We start from the raw sequence: 18,413 nt of genomic DNA on the forward strand, positions 1-18,413 counted from the left end.
AGAAAGGAGAACAAGAAATGGCAAGTAGGCGGTGAGAAGGACCGGATGCAGGTAAAGACACAGTTATGGAAGAGGATATAAAGCTAGTTGCTTTTTTAGTTTGAACTGTGTTGTGGATGTTTTAGGTTCTCTTGTGCATAAGTGGATACAAACAGAATCAACAGTGAAAGCGTAAAATCGAATGTGAAGCTCTCGGCTTCAGAGCGGCTAGTCTAACGTATAGAAGCTCACTGGGATGTATAGACTTCGGGTCTGGCTAATCTGTTTATTATAAGGAAGTTTCAAATAAACAGTTTTAATTATTGACAGGGCCAGAGGATGAGTTGGTAGGGTAGTGGGTGTGTAGGCAGAGATGTCGCCTGCTTTGTGATGGCAGAAGCCATCAGAGTGTGCTCTCCAGAGTCCTTGGGGCTCCTGGAAGCAGTATGTTGGCTTCAAGGCTAGACTTTGAATTAGCCCTTAAGTAATTTTTTTTTTTTACCTAGAAAAAGAAAAGTTTTTCTGTGCTTTCAGAGGGTGCTGTTAACCTTTACTTCTCTGTACCTCTAAATTATTCCGGCATCATTGCTGGGTTTTGTACCCTGTACAAAACAACCCAAACACAAAGCTAGAAGCACCAAATTCACACTTAGTTAGCATTCACCTTTTAATTGTAAAATTAACATCACTTCGATTTTGAAAAACATGCTTATCCCAGTAATTAGAGTCAGAGGCTAATACATTTTGTTCCATCTCCCCCAAGATGGATTAATTTGGCTTTCAACAAGTGCTATAACTGGTCCTGGAATCATTCCTTTTGTCTGTGACGCTCTGGAGTTCAGGATGACCTTGAACTTCTGATCCTCCTGGCTCTACCACCCAGGTGTGGGATTACAGGCATAAACTGTTGTATCTGTGTGATAGGGTGCTGGGTCTCAAGCCCAGGGCTATGTACTTGTCAGGTGACACCATACTGAGTAAGCTACACCCTAGACCCTTATCCTCCAGGGTTTTTAAAAATTATAGAAGGAGTTTACATAGTTATTTCCTTTAAAATCCTTTTTACCTTGTTTTTGTTTTCTCATTAAGTGAAAACAGTTTGTGGTTTCCCATGATTAAAGTGAAGACACAAAAGTCTACGCCTCTGAGCCAGCTCCTGGAGGGTAAAGGATATTGTCAAAAAGGTTCCACTGTTTAGAAGGAACTGGAAATGAACTTACAGATTTTATCCCTAATCGTGCTGACTTTAGACTGTTTTCTTTCACGTTCATCTCAGGAGAGCAGAGCCAGCTTTTAGAACAGCGATTTTAATGATTCAGGATGTAAACATTTAATATTTTATATGTTTTAATATTTGGGTTATTAATTATTTAATGTTTAAATATTTGAATAGTTAGCATTTAAACGATTTTGTTTTCCATGTATTGCTTTTAGGCAAGCGTTCTACATGATAAGAGGCATTTTGTGTATGTGTATGTATGTGTGTATCTTTCAGAAAAACCTGAGTGCCCAGTGCATCCAACTGAGTTGGTGTTTGTCCTGGACCAGTCCCGGGACGTCACGGAGCAGGACTTTGAACGGATGAAGGGGATGATGGTTTCCCTAGTTAGGGATGTCAAGGTCAGGGAGACCAGCTGCCCTGTGGGTGCACGTGTTGCCATCCTCTCCTATAACTCCCACACCAGGCACATCATCCGCTTCTCAGACACCTACAGGAAGGACCAGCTGCTCAGGGAAATTGAAGCTCTTCCTTATGAGAGATCCTCTGACAGCAGGGATATTGGCAAAGCCATGAGGTTCATCTCCAGGAATGTCTTCAAGCGAACCCTGCCAGGGGCTCACGTGAGGAAAATCGCCACGTTTTTCAGCAGCGGTCAGTCGGCCGATGCCCAGTCCATCACCACGGCTGCCATGGAGTTCAGTGCCCTGGACATTGTGCCAGTGGTGATTGCATTCAGCAATGTGCCCTCCATCAAGCGTGCCTTTTCGGTAAGCATTGCATAAAACACTGTTCATCGACTTCACCAATATTCAGAAACCTCCTAAGGAAGTGTATGGCTACATTGTCTTGCCTTCAGAACAAGGTCTACTTTCTTACAGAAGCCAGGTCTACCTACCCAGGGGTGGCACCACTCCCTGTGGGATGGAGCCTTCCACATCAGCCATTAATCAAGACAATACCTCACAGACTCACCGCCAGGCCAGTCTTAAGCGGCAATTTTTCAAATGCAGTTCGTACTTCTCAGATAACTCTAGCTTGGGTCAAGTTGACATAAAACTAGCTAACATGCCGGCTCCCCCCAACCCTCTCTGTGCATTCTAAAGAATGAAAACTTTTTCATTTCTTTCTCCTGTGCCATCTTACGGGGTTCTGTGGCGCCTGTGAAGGAAAAGCAGTCCAGAACCATCCAGAGAGCGCCTGCACCGTCATCCGCACGCAGTCAGCTGTGCTCTCAGCCATGCGGCTGAGGCCTTGCGCTTCCCAGGAAAATAAGCAATAAGAGAAAACAAACACAGAAACTTTCATTTTAAACCCCCAGCTCACGCTCAGTTTAGGGAAGTTTTCTGCCACTACAGTCACTGCCATAGTAAGCAGTGGGATCAGTGGTTCCAAAACCACATCTTCCAGACTTTCTGAAGAGTCTTGCTGGGGTGTTGGGAGCGTGCAGGTTACCTGTGGGCCCTCCCTAATAGAACAATTGATCAGCATCTTTGAGGACGACCTGCGTTTAGCTTTCTATCATCGGGAAGATGCATGACTAAATGTGAGCATCCATTGTTCAGCGGGGCCGGGGCCAGAAACGTGCAAGTTGTTACACTGTAGATACACAGAACGCAAAGCTAGTTAGCAGATGGCAGTGTTCCCTGGACAATACCCTGAGAAATGTCGCTCTCAATTAAGATCCACGGCTAGGACTCTGAAGCGGCTGGAGCGTGGAAGCTGGTTTTTGTTGGGAAAGAGCAGACCTGGCGCTGAAGCCTTGGGGTCCCCACTCCTACCCTGGGCTCACTTTTGTCTGTAAAGTGATGAGGCTGGCTACATGGTTTCTAAATTTTCTTCTGGCTTATTCTGATTCGTCCTTGCAGTCCACTCCTACCCCAGATGGCTGACCCCTACTCCCTGAGCTGACACGACATGGCTTGGTGTCTAGTCGTTGTTTATTGACAGCCCTTCCCCCTGAGAATCCATTTGCACAGCCCGCAAGCAAGCGAGGCTGACTTTACTGAAGATAGCAAGAGGAAGCAGAGTATTGCATTCCACTATGCGAGGTCCCTGTTCACGGCATGACATCTCCTGTCCCCTTCACTGTCCAACCTCCATGCCCACCCCCGTATGACACATCATGCTTGCTTTTGTTGTTTTCTGTTTCTTTGTCTTTCTCTGGTATACTCTGAGCCTTTCTCCATGGATTTGTGTCTAACAGTGTAGCCCAAGTCTCCAGTTCTCACAAGATCTCAGTCTTCCACTCCATCTCAGAAAGAATATCAAGGCAAAGTCCTGGATAGCCAAAGAGGTATCTGGTGAGCACCAGTTCCTCCATCTATGGTGCACAGGACAGAAAATGGGCAGAAACAGCTAAACCTTGGGAAGAGCCCCTTCTTCTCTTCTCCTTCCTCCCCTTCCTCAGCCCACACATGGAATATGCCCCCAGTCCCACGTCTCTGCAGACTCTTGTCTCTAGAACAGCCCAGCAGCCCCCAGGACTCCAGTTCTCGGCTCCTGAAAGAACAGTTCAGTCTGGTTCATGTCCTGCTCTGGTCCAGGTGGCTCTGCTCAGAGAAACGGTGTAACCCTGAGTAACCAGGACCTCCATGGTCGCACCTCCATGGATTAAAGGTGGGAGTGAGACTTGCCAAAGAGAGAGGAGAGCTATTAAGCGTCTAAGAATGATTCACTGAGAACATCATCTGACCCATCTCAGTCACAGGATGGGGCCACTATACTTTTCCTTCATCTACTAATATCTCACAGTTGACAGGCAAGTCCGTGGTCAGTTGGAGCATCCTTATCCATGCTCTCTGAGCTGGCCCTGGCTCAGTCTTCAGTCACTCATCACTGTTCAGGTGGAGCAAAGGTGTGGTTCACTTGAGACACTGTAGCTGTCTCTCAAAAGCACCAACGGTGTGGAATAGGGCCACTCGTGCCGGGGCACTAGTCAAGACTGCGCCCTCGCGCTCCCTAGGTAGGCTGCTAACAGTACTGCTGCCACGAAAGGATTGAGATTGTTCGGGGAGGAGACCCACCTGGGCCTGGGTCTGAGCATCTCTGCTTTAGTGCCTAGTTCACCAGAAAGGGAAAACAATGGCATGGCTAATTTTGGTTGTCAACTTGAGTACAGCTTCTTGGTTCTCTGGGACTTGGGGTGAGGCCAGGGGAAGCGGGGTAGGAATAGGAGTTTCATTCTTTTCCATAATGAACTTGAGTGTAGACTGCCTCCTTTGATCAGCTGATCATTTCTCTGCGCTTCAGTCCCTCTAGATGAAGAATGGAGATGGGGCTATGCCCTGGCTAGCTGGGTGATGGATACGAAATGTTTTGTGGTCCCGGCTGAGCCACAAGGCACCCATTGTGTGCCAGTAACTGCTTTGCAATGGTGAGCTCTCCTGTTTGGCAGCTCAAGGGGAGAACCCCAAAACCAGCTGGGCCACCTCCCAGCAGCCTTGTGGGGTTGCCCTCCCCTGACCTCAGCTCTTGAGCCGGGCTGGAAGGTTCCTCCAAGCCCAACCCGCTCAGCAATTCTTTCCCTTGCTTCTTCTAGATTGATGACACGGGCACATTCCAAGTCGTCGTGGTTCCCTCCGGGACTGACGCAGCGCCAGCGCTAGAGCAACTCCAGCGGTGTACTTTCTGCTATGGTGAGACCCACGGGGACAGGCGAATTTGATCAGGCCTGCTGAGTGTGTTGAGTCACCCTTGGCAGAAGCAGCTGGAGCTCCGCCAGAGGGAGATGCAGGGCCCGGAGCAGGCCTCGTCGGGCTTGGGGTGCACACTGCATCTTCCACAGATGCAACCTCTCAGTTCAGCCCGCAGGGCCCCCACAATGGATCCCAGGACAAGGGTTACTCTCCTGCCCCCTCTACTTGAGCACAGCTTCCAGGAAACAGCGATAATTTAAAACAATAGCAACAGCGAAACATTAGTCTGTCCCCTTGCCAAGTTTTTCGTGCTATTGAGTATTTTATATGTGTTTTCTAAATCTCAAGTGTTCACAACTCCCAAGAAAGGGCTTTAGGGCAACCTGGCAGTTTCCTTTCTGGGTGGTAATTTGGTTTTCAGTGCCATAGGCGTGGAAGACAGAAAGTCCTACATCCTCACCCAGGAGTCTTCATAGACTCCCCGAGTTAGGCATCAGAGAGGTGTGGAGTACCAGTTGTGGTGTTTTATCCGGCCTGTCGGTCTAGCTGGAAACAGTCTCCCCCCTCCTCCATTTGATGCTCCAGTCACCATGTGGAAACCATGGAGTTCCAGGTGGTTGTGACAGCAGGCCGTCCCCACTGTGCTGCTATAGGCTGGGCACTGTTCTAAGGACGCTGCATGATGCCAGCTACGATGGCAACAGTTGTGACTTAAGCTATTGGGTTTCTTATGCTCCAAGCATGGTTTTAATTGGTTCACATAAATTGCGTCTCTCTAGGCTCGCAACCACACTGAAATGCTTTAACTATTATTAGTGCCACTGTACAGGTGGGAGAAATCAAATGGAGGGATGCGATATTTTTTCTCAGGGACACACACGCAGATCAAGTCCAGGAAAGCTGGCCCTGAAGGACCTTTCATTTTTGCAGACAGCAAGCCTCACTCTGTGCCCTGAAACTCTCCTTTTGGACCTGGAGAGGATGTCTGAAGCCTTCTCTATGTGTGTCAGTGGGATGCTGGGGTTTGCTGTGTAGATGAACTTACACAGAGAGTGGAATTCTGCGACGACGGGGACAGTGTCCAGGTTCCTTCTCTGTCTCCCTCTGCAGCCCTGGAATCAAACTCTCTGCTCACATAGTCAGTTCTGTGGATTGCACTGGGATTTTTGGGTCCTGTCGCCCACCCCCACCCCACACCGCTGAAGCACTAAGATTTGTCTACCCTATCCATTCTTCATTGCACCCCTGAACAAGTCAGTTCCAGCTGTGTGCTGATGTGCCGCACAGTCAGTAACTGCACACGTGTGACTGGGGAGAGATTTTTGGCTCTATGCCTTGGCTTAAACCCTTGTTTTGTCTCCTACGCATATAATGGAAGATATCTGGCTATCATTTCCTGCAATTAAAAACCCCACAAAGCAGAGAAAATGGGCAGCCTGCTGTCCCTAATTTTAGAAACTGCTCTGCACACAGGTGACGATTCTGTCATCTGACCATTATGCAGAGTCATAAAATTTCACTAAACTTCAGGAAGGGACATAGGCAAAGCTAACTTTATTGAGTCCATGAGCAAGCATGAAATTAGGACGATTGTTACACCCACAGAACCTTCATGTTAGTCACTAAGTTTTCCACTTAATAGCTGATGCTTGTGGTCCATGCTGGTATCTAAGTTCCATCTGCATGCTTGCTATCCCATTTGTCCATTGCCCCTGTGAATTTTCAAGAATGCGTTCCCCCCTCAGACATCACATTTACTGTCAGCCTTGCAAAGGTGTCTGGGTCAGCCTGATCCCAGTCAGGTATAGCTACCTCCTCAGTTGTGCAGAGGAACTGTGCTCAACTGTGGCTTGGCCAAGATGATACCATGTTTGTCATGTGATAAGAACCTAGGTATCCCAGCTCTCAGGCGAAGGGGCCATCCTGCTACCTCATGTGTCCTGCGTCAGTCAGTTCTGTTAAACTAAATTAAGTGGCTTCTGAAACCATCTAACAATAAAACACTGACTCGTGCAGCCTACACGGTAGCTCAGCAGGTAAAGGTGCTTGTCCCCAATCGTGACAGCTTGCGTTCAATCCCCAGAAGCCAGGTGGAAGGAGGGGGCTGACCCCTGAAGGTCGTCCTCTGCCTCCACACAGGTGTACACAAATAAGTAAACGTTGAAAAGAAACTGCCATAGACTCCATATATGGAAACTTCTAGAAATACGGTGCATCCTTCGTAATGACTTCTCTCCTGCTTCAGCTGGTTCTATGAAAATAGATTAAGTGACTTCTAGAATTATCCCACTTCCCATTTATCATATTCCTCTGAGCATTCTTTGTGGTCACATTCAATAAAACTGACTTTCTGCTTTTCTCCTGCTATGCATGCATAATGAGAGAGGCGTATGTATAAAAATGACTTCACTTTATGGAAGAGCTTTTTTAGAAGGGGCATGAAGTTGTGAACTCTTAGTTAAATTGAAATAAGAGATCCATTGCCTTTTAAAGCTTAATTTTCAAAGCAGAGGAGTTTTTCACAGCTAGTGTAGTGATTAAGGCCCTTGGCTTAGCCTGCATACTGTCAACAGCTAAGGAGTGTGTTCTTACAGTATGTTCTAGAATGTAGGAGATGAATTTCTCACTTAAAACTTTATAGACAGAATACAACTTAAAACAATTGGTGGTATGGAACAGAGTCAGAGGCTCCTGGGTTGGTATCAGATCTGGACCTTTTGGTGGTAAACGCTTACTCTTGGTGTTAAGGACAATTATTTTATGCGCTATGACTATGTAGTTCCTAGATGCTCAAATAGCCAGAGTGGAATCTTTCCACTTTTTGTCCGTATCTGTTTAGTAACTCTAAACGACTTGGTTTGCAGACCCATGCAAGCCGGATGCTGCTTGTGACCAAGGCAAACCACCCCCGGCACAGTCCTACCTGGATGCTGCCATCATGCTGGACGGCTCCCGGCACGTGGGGAGCGCAGAATTCGAAGACATGAGAGACTTCCTGGAAGCACTGCTAGATCACTTCGAGGTCACTCCCGAGCCAGAGACATCTGTCACTGGAGACAGGGTGGCCCTACTGAGCCATGCTCCCCCCAACTTCCTACCCCACAGCCAGAGGAGTCCAGTTAGAAGTGAGTTCAACCTAACCACCTACGGCAGCAAGCGCCTCATGAAGAGGCACGTGGAGCAAGCAGTGCAGCAGCTGAACGGAGACACTTTCCCTGGCCACGCCCTCGGGTGGGCTCTGGACAATGTCTTTTTAAACACACCCAACCTGAGGAGAAACAAAGTCATATTTGTGATATCGGCTGGGGAAACCAGCCACCTGGACGGGGACACCTTAAAGAAAGAGTCCCTACGAGCCAAATGCCAGGGCTATGCCCTCTTTGTGTTTTCCTTGGGCCCTGACTGGAATGACAAGGAACTGGAGGACCTGGCCAGCCACCCTGTGGACCAGCACTTGATTCAGCTTGGCCGGATTCATAAACCTGACCATGGATATGGTGTGAAGTTTGTGAAGTCCTTTATAAACTCCGTCAGGCGTAAGTCATTCATACAAAACTCTTCCTGTACATTAGCATTTGCTTAGTATCCTCCAGAAGGGCAATGACCTGGCGCATGCCCTTGGTTTGACACCTCTGGTTTGTCTTCAAGGGCACTGCAGATCAGAGAGGGAAATGTGTGACTATGGAGGGCGGGAGGGACGGCCCTGGTTTCTAAGCATTTAATTTTCTGGCTCATCTTTTTTATGCCGCTGGTTCCTATGGAGAAGCAATCAAAACAAGCAGCTGTCCACACATCTGTCTGCATGGAGAGGTGGAGTCTGGGGATGTGAAGTCACAGCCTGGACTCTGGCTCCAGAGCAGAACCCTTGTCACGTGACACTAGCATACTGCCCTTAGTGTGAGGTTTCCACAGTTAACACAAAGAAGCCAAAGAAAGAATCAGACAATTCTTGGCTTCGCTTTGGCAAGTTCCAGAGTCAGAGCTGGGAGTGGATGCCATTTTGTCGGCATGGCTTCGCACAACTGTCTCCCAGCCTCATGGCCTCTTAGGATCCAGTGGTGAGAACCAGTGGCTCCCATAAGGAAACAAATGTGGGCAATCTGAAAAATACGCAATCCATTTTGGATGCAGCGGGACGGCTAAGGAGGAGCCATGGCCGGATACAAGACTGAAGGTGGAAACGCAATGGGCTGATGTCTCAGTGTTTTTGTCCCCAGGAGTCCAGATAGAGAAAAGGGAAAACACAGGCTGAAGGATGACTGAGTCCCTGCCTGCTAGTTCCCAAACTTGTATTAAACCGGGAAGTGGGTGAGTGCAGGTCAAGAGAGACTACTGATGAGGCTGATGCCACATCTTGTCCGGTGTGAATCCAGGATGAGAATGAACAGTCAGAGCTGGTTAGGGATGCGGGGTTCAGGCTCCACCCAGATGTTCTGAACCAGAATGTGCATCTTATCCGAGCTCCCAGGAAATTCACATATATGAGATGGTTTCAGAGACACAGGTATGGGGAGAGTGAGACCCCAGAGTGAAGTTTATTTTGAAATGTTCTGGAACAGAAATTCCCATAATGAGCTAAGGGCAAGGTGTCACCCTGAAGGGAGCCTTTTACAAGGGATGAGCAAAAGACCAGTTGGTAAAAAGAAGTATATTTGATGGCCCCTGGAGATTGGAATACCTGGGAGCTCCTTCCTGGGATCCCTTAATCCTTCCTGATGTTTCATGCTAATGCACCCAATCACATGACCAGATAAGGCAGCACCTCGCCCTGCCCTCAGGGAAAGGGCAGGTAGCTCTCCTGGAAACTACGGAAAGCACTCTCAAACTCTGGCTACAAGGTAGCTAGCTATTCTATTTCCAGAGCTTTCTAGACGTCTAGAAGGCACCATCTCTAAAAGACAGCTGCAGAACTGCAGGAAGCCACTTCCGCCACAGCCCCCATGGTCACACTCTTTCAGCACAACTGAATTACTGGCCCCCTACTTTGAGCCACTATTCAGGTGTCAGGCTTAAGGAGCAGTGTAGTCTGCTTCCCTTCTGAAGTTCTGGAAGCTGTGGGAGTGTTGGATTCATTTGGCACATTGCCATAAATCAGACAGCAAAGCAGGGGCCACATCAGGGCAGTACATTTCCTTAGGGAAGCAGCTCAACAACTCTCTCCTTAGAGTTCACAGGAGACATGAAAACCCAAAGCCAGACCTGGTGGGTGCAGTGCACACAGGTAATTCTTGTTCTTGAGAGGTAGAGGCAGGAGGATTGTTGTAAGCCCAAGGCCAGGCCAAGCCACTCAGAAAGACCCTCCTCAAAAAAACACAACACAACACAACAAAAAAATACCCTAAAGGTTAGGTACAGCACAGTATTGGGTCATATCACCACATACTGCCCTTCCTGTAATAGCAATTTTGAGGGCAGGCTCTGTTACAGCCCAGGAAACGCCTGTTAGCTGGAAGACCCACGCAGCACCAGGAAGGGGTGTGAGTGAGGAGTGGAGGGAGGGAGACAATGTGCCTGTGAGCCAGAGGACAGCCTCAGTTGTCGTCCTCAGGCAATTTTTGAGACAGGGTTTCTCAGTGGCCTGGAACTTGTCAAGTAGGCTGGCTGGCTAGCCAGTGAGTCCTGAGGATCTAGCTACCTCTAAGGTTGCCTCTCCAGGGCCAGCGTTGTAAGTGCTCGACGCTGGGCCTGGCTTTTCCAGAAAGATATTTGTTTAACAAATCTTTTTTTACTTCATGCCTTCAGGGCATGTATAACACATTTTAAAATTTTTTTCCTGTAAAAAAATAGCTTTTGCATTTTTAAGTGGATTAAGGCATGCTTTAGTGTTATGAAAAAATAATACTCTTCCAAATGAAATGAGGCGATGAATTAAACCCAAAGGCACTTAGTTTGCTGCTAACATAAAGGCCATAAAGGGACTACCCGGTTCCCTTTGCATTTTCATACTCCACAAAAACAAATAAAATACTCTAATTAGTTCCTATCAGAGACAAGAGGATTATTCGGACTGACTGGCTCATGACGGCTAAATGACTTTAGGAGCGACAGGCATCTCCGTAAAAAGCTGTTTGCATTTGCCTATATGTTCACTAGAGACCTCTCTCTCCAAACTTAGCTTGGGGATTTCCCTGAGACATTTCTCACGCCTGGTGACCATCTTGATGGACGCTGGGAAATGAAGTGCTACTGCAAGGGACAGACATGGTGACAGCCTTACCCAGGCCTGTTTTCTGTCTCTAGGTGGGATGAACAAGTACCCGCCTGTCAACTTCAAAGCCAAATGCAGCAGACTCAGCCCTCCAGATTCGAAGCTACGCTCACACCAGTTTCAAAGGTACCGTGTGCTTGGTGTGATTTCACAGGTGGATGTGTACCCCTCCTTAGTCTTTATTTTTATCCTCCTTTTCTCCCTCTCCCCTCGCCCATTCTAGCCAGACATAAATCTGTTCTACATATTATGATTTAAGGGAGCAAGAGATGTTTTTTAAATCCATCAAGTTGATCTGGAAATAACAAAATAGTATTTTTATTATTTTAAATGACAAGTTTAATTATTGAAACAAAGCATTCAGTGGGACATCCCAGTGGCAATGAGCATGCCCAGTGGCCAGATCTTGGTTTCCAAACAGCATTGTGCATTCAAAGGAACCAGGGTTTCTTGGTGCCTGAGACATGTCCAGGATCTGGTGAGGAAACTCCAATTCCAGCCTGAGACATTCCAGAGTTATTCCAGAAAGCAAAAACAGTATGAAAAAAACAAAACAAAACTAACAGTGTCGTGTCAAAAGGTTAAGTGAGTTGGTTTGACATGATTCCCATGGGCCTAATCTTGGACAGCTGCAACTCCAGAAAGAATGAAGGCGATGGATTAGAATGCACTGAGTGGCTCAGTTAATGCATTACTGTATGCATGGCATGTGCATGATCAAGGCGCGCGCGCGTGCGTGCGTGCATGTGCGTGTGTGTGTGGCGGTCAGAGGACAACTTTGGGGAGCTATTCTCTAGCATCCACTCTGGGATCCAGCAGTCTAACTTTGGGGAGCTGTTCTCTAGTGTTCACCATGGGGTCCAGCAGTCTAACTTTGGGGAGCTGTTCTCTAGCATCTACTCTGGGATCCAGCAGTCTAACTTTGGGGAGCTGTTCTCTAGCATTCACTGTGGGATCCAGCAGTCTAACCTGAGTTATCAGGTTGCACAACAAGTACTCTATCTGCTGAGCCATCTTGCTGGGCCCACATTGCATGGTTTAAATCTATAAATCTATACACATTCTCAAAAAGAAGGATAGAGAAAAACCTTTTCTTTATATACTAGATAATCTAGAATGTTGGATAAGAAAAAGGTCACCAATTTGTAATCATAACGCTACTTACAAATATAATGACTGGTTATCAGGTTACAACAATCATTAGTGGACAGGTGCTTGTGCCGCATGGCCCCTGCGGTGCTGGTATTATGTACATTCTGAGGTGATGGGTTGGAACATGCAGTGCATCACCCGCGTGAAGTTCTTGCTGGAAATGTTTGACCTGAGGCTAATGAGGAGGAAATCACTGGGCAACCCCAGGACGTGGAGTTATTAGATCATAGGTCTTATGAATAAAGGGATAAGTAAGGATGAAGGGTTCTGGAATGAGAGAACTAAAGCGAGGGCAGCCAACTGTAATTCTGTGAACTTTAATTGGATCCTAGATCAGAGGGAAGAAAAAAAAAGCCTATATAAAAGTGATTTGGAGAACATCAGGGGAAATTTGAGTGTGGACAATTGAAGTGATTGAAACGAACGTTTGGGCGTCCTGGTGTGCAGGAAAGAATGTCTTTACGAGAAGCTTGCTAGAGAATCTGAAAATAACATGTATGACGGTTGCAAACCCAGACTTAGATGCGTCTTTGCTTGTGTGTGTGTTGTATGCGTGTGTGCATGGATGTGTACATGTGCGTATGTGTAGAGGCCTGATGTCGACCTCAAATGTCTTCCTTGATCAGCCTGCTTATATATTCATATATTATATATATTCATATACATATATTATATATATGAATATATATAAGCAAATTCCCTCCATGAGGTAGCTTGATGTTTTTATTCCCTGTCTTTATCCCCTGCCATGATGGAATTACAGGCAGACTGTTAAACACACCTTCATGAGTTCTGGGGATCTGAATTCCAGTCCTCAAGCTTGTGTAGCAAGGTCTTAACCCACTGAGCCATCAGAGAGATAGCAGCAGTTCTGCGGTAAGCCACAGTGAACCAATACACAATAATACACTGGCCACAATCAAACACCATCACCTGACTCACACTTAGACAGACATCGCTGGCATTGTGCCTCCCCTGAAGTGTGTGCATTCTAGTCTGTGTGGCTGCCAATCATTCCAGCCTAGGTGCTAAGAATCCCCCAGAAACCCCTGTCTGGAGGCTCCAGCTCCCCTACAGCAGTAAGAGATCCAGGGGAACTGTCCAGCAGCAAAAACTTCCTGAAGTCCAGCCTGAAGCAACCTATGAAGTCCGTACAAGAGTAGGGCTCCCCCTACTGCAAGTGCCCGGAACTGAGGAAGAGGGATCGGCTATGACTGGATGGGTGAGCCGACTGACTTTGGTGTGGAGGAGGAAACCTTATGGCTGGGGTAAAAAGGCTGAGGAAGGAGTGGCAGGTGCGAAAGCAGCCTCAAGGCATTCTGGGGGGCTGTGTGTGTAGGCGTTGTTCTCTGCAACTGCTCTTAGTTTTGAAATCGGGTTTTCTAAGCGATGGAAAGATGAAGCCCTCGGGATTTAGCCTGTGCTCACTTGCAATCTCCCTATTGCTGCCTCCCCTGAACCAGCCACTGTGGCATCTTCTGGTTTACTCGGTCTTTCTTCTCCACTCTCTTCATAGGAGGCTTGTGGCCAGGAACTCTGTACTGGGAACCAGTTTGAGCTGGTGACATCCCTACATTTGTCTTTGTTCCTCTCCAATCAGCATTCCTGGCAAGAAGGTGGTGATATTTGCGGGCACTGTGTATCCAGGGGCTAGGATAGCGGAGGAAAGGGGCTCGGTTTCTGGCCATCTGTCTAGAGGATGGCAGGCCAAGACGTGGGATGGGGTCACCAGAAGGGTTGTGCTTCCCCGTGCCAGAGCTCAGTGTTAAATGACAAATGAAAAATTGCCATGGGCAGGGAGAGGGGACATCCATAGAAGAAAAAGTTTTTATTCTGCCTTTTGACTCAGGCTTGAATTTTTGTTCTTCACTGGGCTTCACAAATATGTAGCCAGCTCAGAGCACAAAGGCAGGTGTCAGAGCCAACCTACTACACACTCAAGAGGCAATTCTAGAAACTGCTTTGTTGGAAGAGCAAGATGAGTGGGGAGAAGAGGATCCACAGGGCTTTTGGACAGGTAATTTCTCCTTCTCCAGTGTCCTAGATACACAAGAGGCTCAGCTTCTCCCCTGAATCTAAAATAGTCAAGTGGCTGGGGCATCAAGGAATAGGGATGTGAAATTTATACCAGTCTGTGAACTCCCTGATGGTGTAACCACCCAGAACTCCCCAGGCCTTCTCTAAGTAACCAAAAATTGTGATGAAAGCAGCCACACAGGTGCCTCTGAAGCTCCGTGCCTCGACCTTTCCAGAGGAGGGAGGCAGAAAGAAACACAGGATTGAGGAGAATAGAATGCCTGGGAGACACAAGGTGCAGCCAGCTGGATGCCCTGACAGTGACCCGCACTGGAGACCCGCCATCCTGAGGGTGACCCGCACTGGAGATACCCGCCATCCTGAGAGGGACCCGCACTGGAGATACCCGCCATCCTGACAGTGACCCGCACTGGAGATACCCGCCATCCTGAGAGGGACCCGCACTGGAGATACCTGCCATCCTGAGGGTGACCTGCACTGGAGATACCCACTATCCTGAGAGGGACCCGCACTGGAGATACCCGCCATCCTGACAGTAACCCACACTGGAGATACCCGCCATCCTGACAGTGACCCGCACTGGAGATACCTGCCATCCTGAGAGGGAACCGCACTGGAACTGTTAGATCAGTCTGCAGTAGAGGTTTTGGGAAAGACACACAGAAGCTGTTCCATAACAGATGGAGAAGAAGGGCCCCTACACTCGCCACCAGCAACCACGAAGACAGATGGCCAGAGGGCGAGACTGCAGGACAGCTTTGTGTAAGCACTTAGCTCTGCTCCAAGATAGTAAAAGACACAACGCCACCTACATACTGTGCCAGACTCCCAAACGGGCAAGCAGAGCCTGGAAGGGTGGATGGTAAAAATGGACAGCCACCACTGCCGTATGAACCGACAGCCACCACTGCCGCATGAACCGACAGCCACCACTGCCGCATGTTTGCCTTCCAAAGTGCACGATTATTACCATCAAAAGAGTTCTAAATAGAAATGGCCTTATCTGCGTCATTCAGCTCGGTGCCTCCAGTCATCAAGTATAGCATAGCTGTCTCCTGTTTATCTGCACAGATGGGGAATCTGTGACCACAAAGAACGGAGATCTACAGTTAGTCCCCACCTGTCCCCCGTTTTTATCTAGAACATGCCACATCTTGCTTTCTACAAGCTTTACTAGGGCTCAAGTTGAAAAATTGAATAATTTCATCCTATTTCTGCCCAGAACGCCTGTGGTTGGAGTTACCAATCAGCAAAGAATTCCCTTCAACAAGACATAACAGGAAAGACAGAAACAACACTAGGTAGTCAAGTGATCCTTATCAAATGCTTTAGCAAATACAGATGTCCATCTATAACATAGTAGAAAAAGGAGACCCGAAGAGAAGGCATGAGCTCAGTATGCAAACACTTGCCTTGTAAACACTGAGGGTCTGAGTTTGAATCTCCAGAACCCATATGAGAGGCAGGTGCAACAGGACCTGGACACCCATAGGCCACTTACTACCAGTCAGTGAGAGACCTTGTCTCAAACAGAAGATAGACGCTGCCTGGGGAGCAATTCCAGAGGGTGTGCTCTGACCTGCACATGTGCATCCACGGGTGCACATACACATGCAGGGACACACATACAAATCCACATGTGCATCCACGGGTGCACATACACACGCAGAAACACACATACAAATCCACATGTGCATCCACGGGTGCACATACACACATACAAATCCACATGTGCATCCAGAGGTGCACACACACTTGCAGGGAACACACATACAAATCCATCAACAACAAAAAGGCTTTTTAATGTGTTTGACCCTTTAGAGAAAAAGGTACCAGGATCCGGCTTAAAAGTATTGCCAAGCTAATGATTTTTTTTAAAGATTTTTAAATATATGCATGCATAGCCAGTGGTGAGTATGTGCACATGAGTGTGGGTGCCCTCAGAGGCCAAAGGTGTTGGAGCTGGAGTAAGACAGGTGAGCTGCCCTAAGCGGGTGCTTGGGAACAAACTCTCTCTAGCTGTTGTTTCTTTAACAAAGCTAAGAGAGGTAAAATAATAAAGGAGGTGGGAGAGGAAGGAGAATGACATACACGGAGAGAACCAAGCCTTGAGAGAACAGTGCACTTGAGACTCAAAAGAAATCCCTTGCAGGGAGGGAAGTGACACTGGATGGTGTACAGGTCCCATGCAGGGATGGCTGCATACCCATGTGCATATAGGCAGCACTATTTGGGCTAAGGATTATTAATAACAAAAAAGGACATTAAGTTGGGAACAAAATGGGATGGGGGTAGTAAAGGAAATTGGAGGGTAGTGGTGGATGAATATAATAAAAACGCATGGTGTAAATACATGGAAATTTTAAGTCTTTAGAGAATCTCACTCACAAGTACTGCATCGACATCGCTTCACGCCTCCAACTCCTTCCAAATCCTCCCTCCCAAATCCACGAATTCTTGTTACACAAATTACACACTATATGCACACATACATAAGCAACCTCTGGGTCCACTTAACCTTGGCCATATGTACGTGTGCAGGGTTGATCACTCAGGATTGGAGAACCTCTGAGGGAGCTTGTCCCTGGAGGAAGCTGTTTCTCCCACTCTCAGAAGCCATCGGCCCCTGCAGCTCTCCGCCCAAGGGCGGGAGCTTGTGTAGTTTGCCCATGCACGTGGACATTCCACTGTTGTCAGGATGCGGGACTTGTTCCTGCAAGCATACTGTTGAGAGATCGTGTGTGCATTTCCACTGCCATGTCTAGGGGGCGCTATGTAGGAGCAGGCACCCTGATCCTCTGGCTCTTAAAATCTCCCCACCCTCTCTTTTACAGTGTTCCAGGAGAGGCACAGGGATTGCATTGCAGATGGATCTGTTGGGGTTGGGTACCCCACTGACTTATTCTCTGCACTTGAAGCATTGTGGATCTTTATAGCAGTCTCTGCTGCAGAAAGCAGCTTCTTTGGTGAGGCTGAGCGATATTCTTCTATCGGCATAAAAATAAACATTTAGGTTAGGAATTGTATTAGTTTAAGGAAATTTCAGTAGAACATTCTCCTCTGGAATCTGTGACCTCTCCAGCCATGGGTAGGTGGCCTGGTCTACAGTAATAAGTGTGAACTCTCTCCCACTGAGCAGGCCTTAAGTTCAGTTAGATAGCTGTTGGTCATCCAACAAAGGGGGCCATTACTGCACCATCCGAGATAGCTTGGTGGCCCAGTCACTGTGGCTCACAGGCAGTGGGTAGGACTGCTCCTCTCTCTCAGTAGCTTGCATAGCACCTTTTACTACTAAGAGCTGTTCTTGAGGAAGGCTTCCAGATCAGTTCCAGCCAAATTCCTCCAAGTCCCGCGCCCAAAGTGCATGGCATCTCGGCAATAGGCTCTAAACTTCAGTTTCCATAGGCAACCAAGAACATCGGCAACAGCTCATATTGTTAGGGAAACTTGTATTCTCCTGACCAACAACTTGAAGGGGGGTTCCCTTAGCCTGGGACTGCGGTTTTTGCTAGATGGGGCATAGCTCTTGGGGATAGCACCATCACCCCGTGTTGTAAGACCATTAAAATATAGACACACAAAACATGTATATGTACACACATATATATATGTACACTTATGAAATGTCCCTGTATGTTTTTTCAAAACTTTTTTCTCTCACCTTCTTCCCCCCTCGCATTATCACATACCCCCAGTTAAAAATCCACCCCATTTCCCATCCCCCTTCACAGCACCTATCTCCAACTATCCTCCTCTTCAGAGCTATTTAAAAGAATTCCTCTTCCATGATCAATAATCATGTTCTATGCATATAGATAATTGTGACTTGGGAAAATCCAATTTGTAATATTTAGTGTGGAAATGGGCAGGTGTGAGGAGACTGCAGGCTGCTGCTGAGCCATGGCTGCTGTTCCTACTCCTGGGTGCTCGGTCAACTTTGTCTCCAGAAGCATAGGTGGGAAGGACTGAGGGACACCATGAGCCGTGTCAGAAGCTCAGGCAGAGCTAGTCTGTGGGTGGCATGGTCTTCTTTGTTTCTGCCACCTCACTCTTTCTAGACGAAAGAAAAGGAAGCGGTGTGAGGTGGGCCTCTGGCAGGGTGTGCATGCACTCAAGACACGGAAAATCCACATCTTCCCTGTATTTTCCCGCTGTGCTCGTTCTCTGCACACTGGTGTTT

At 47.6% G+C, this 18,413-nt stretch overlaps 1 protein-coding gene across 1 annotated transcript in view; it reads left to right on the plus strand.

Annotated features, from left to right (window-relative positions):
- Window positions 1–18,413, plus strand: part of Col6a6 (collagen type VI alpha 6 chain) — a 99,927-nt gene that overhangs the window by 80,154 nt on the left and 1,360 nt on the right. The window contains exons 32-35 of the mRNA XM_041676770.1: window positions 1,475–1,968; window positions 4,740–4,836; window positions 7,701–8,372; window positions 11,077–11,170. Coding sequence (XP_041532704.1) covers window positions 1,475–1,968; window positions 4,740–4,836; window positions 7,701–8,372; window positions 11,077–11,170 — 1,357 coding nt within the window. The remainder of the gene's footprint in view (window positions 1–1,474; window positions 1,969–4,739; window positions 4,837–7,700; window positions 8,373–11,076; window positions 11,171–18,413) is intronic.

The sequence above is a fragment of the Microtus oregoni genome, unplaced genomic scaffold (genome assembly GCF_018167655.1).
Source record: "Microtus oregoni isolate MIOR12 unplaced genomic scaffold, Mior012 000028F_ref0000031, whole genome shotgun sequence".
In the NCBI taxonomy this organism is placed as follows: Eukaryota; Metazoa; Chordata; class Mammalia; order Rodentia; family Cricetidae; genus Microtus; species Microtus oregoni.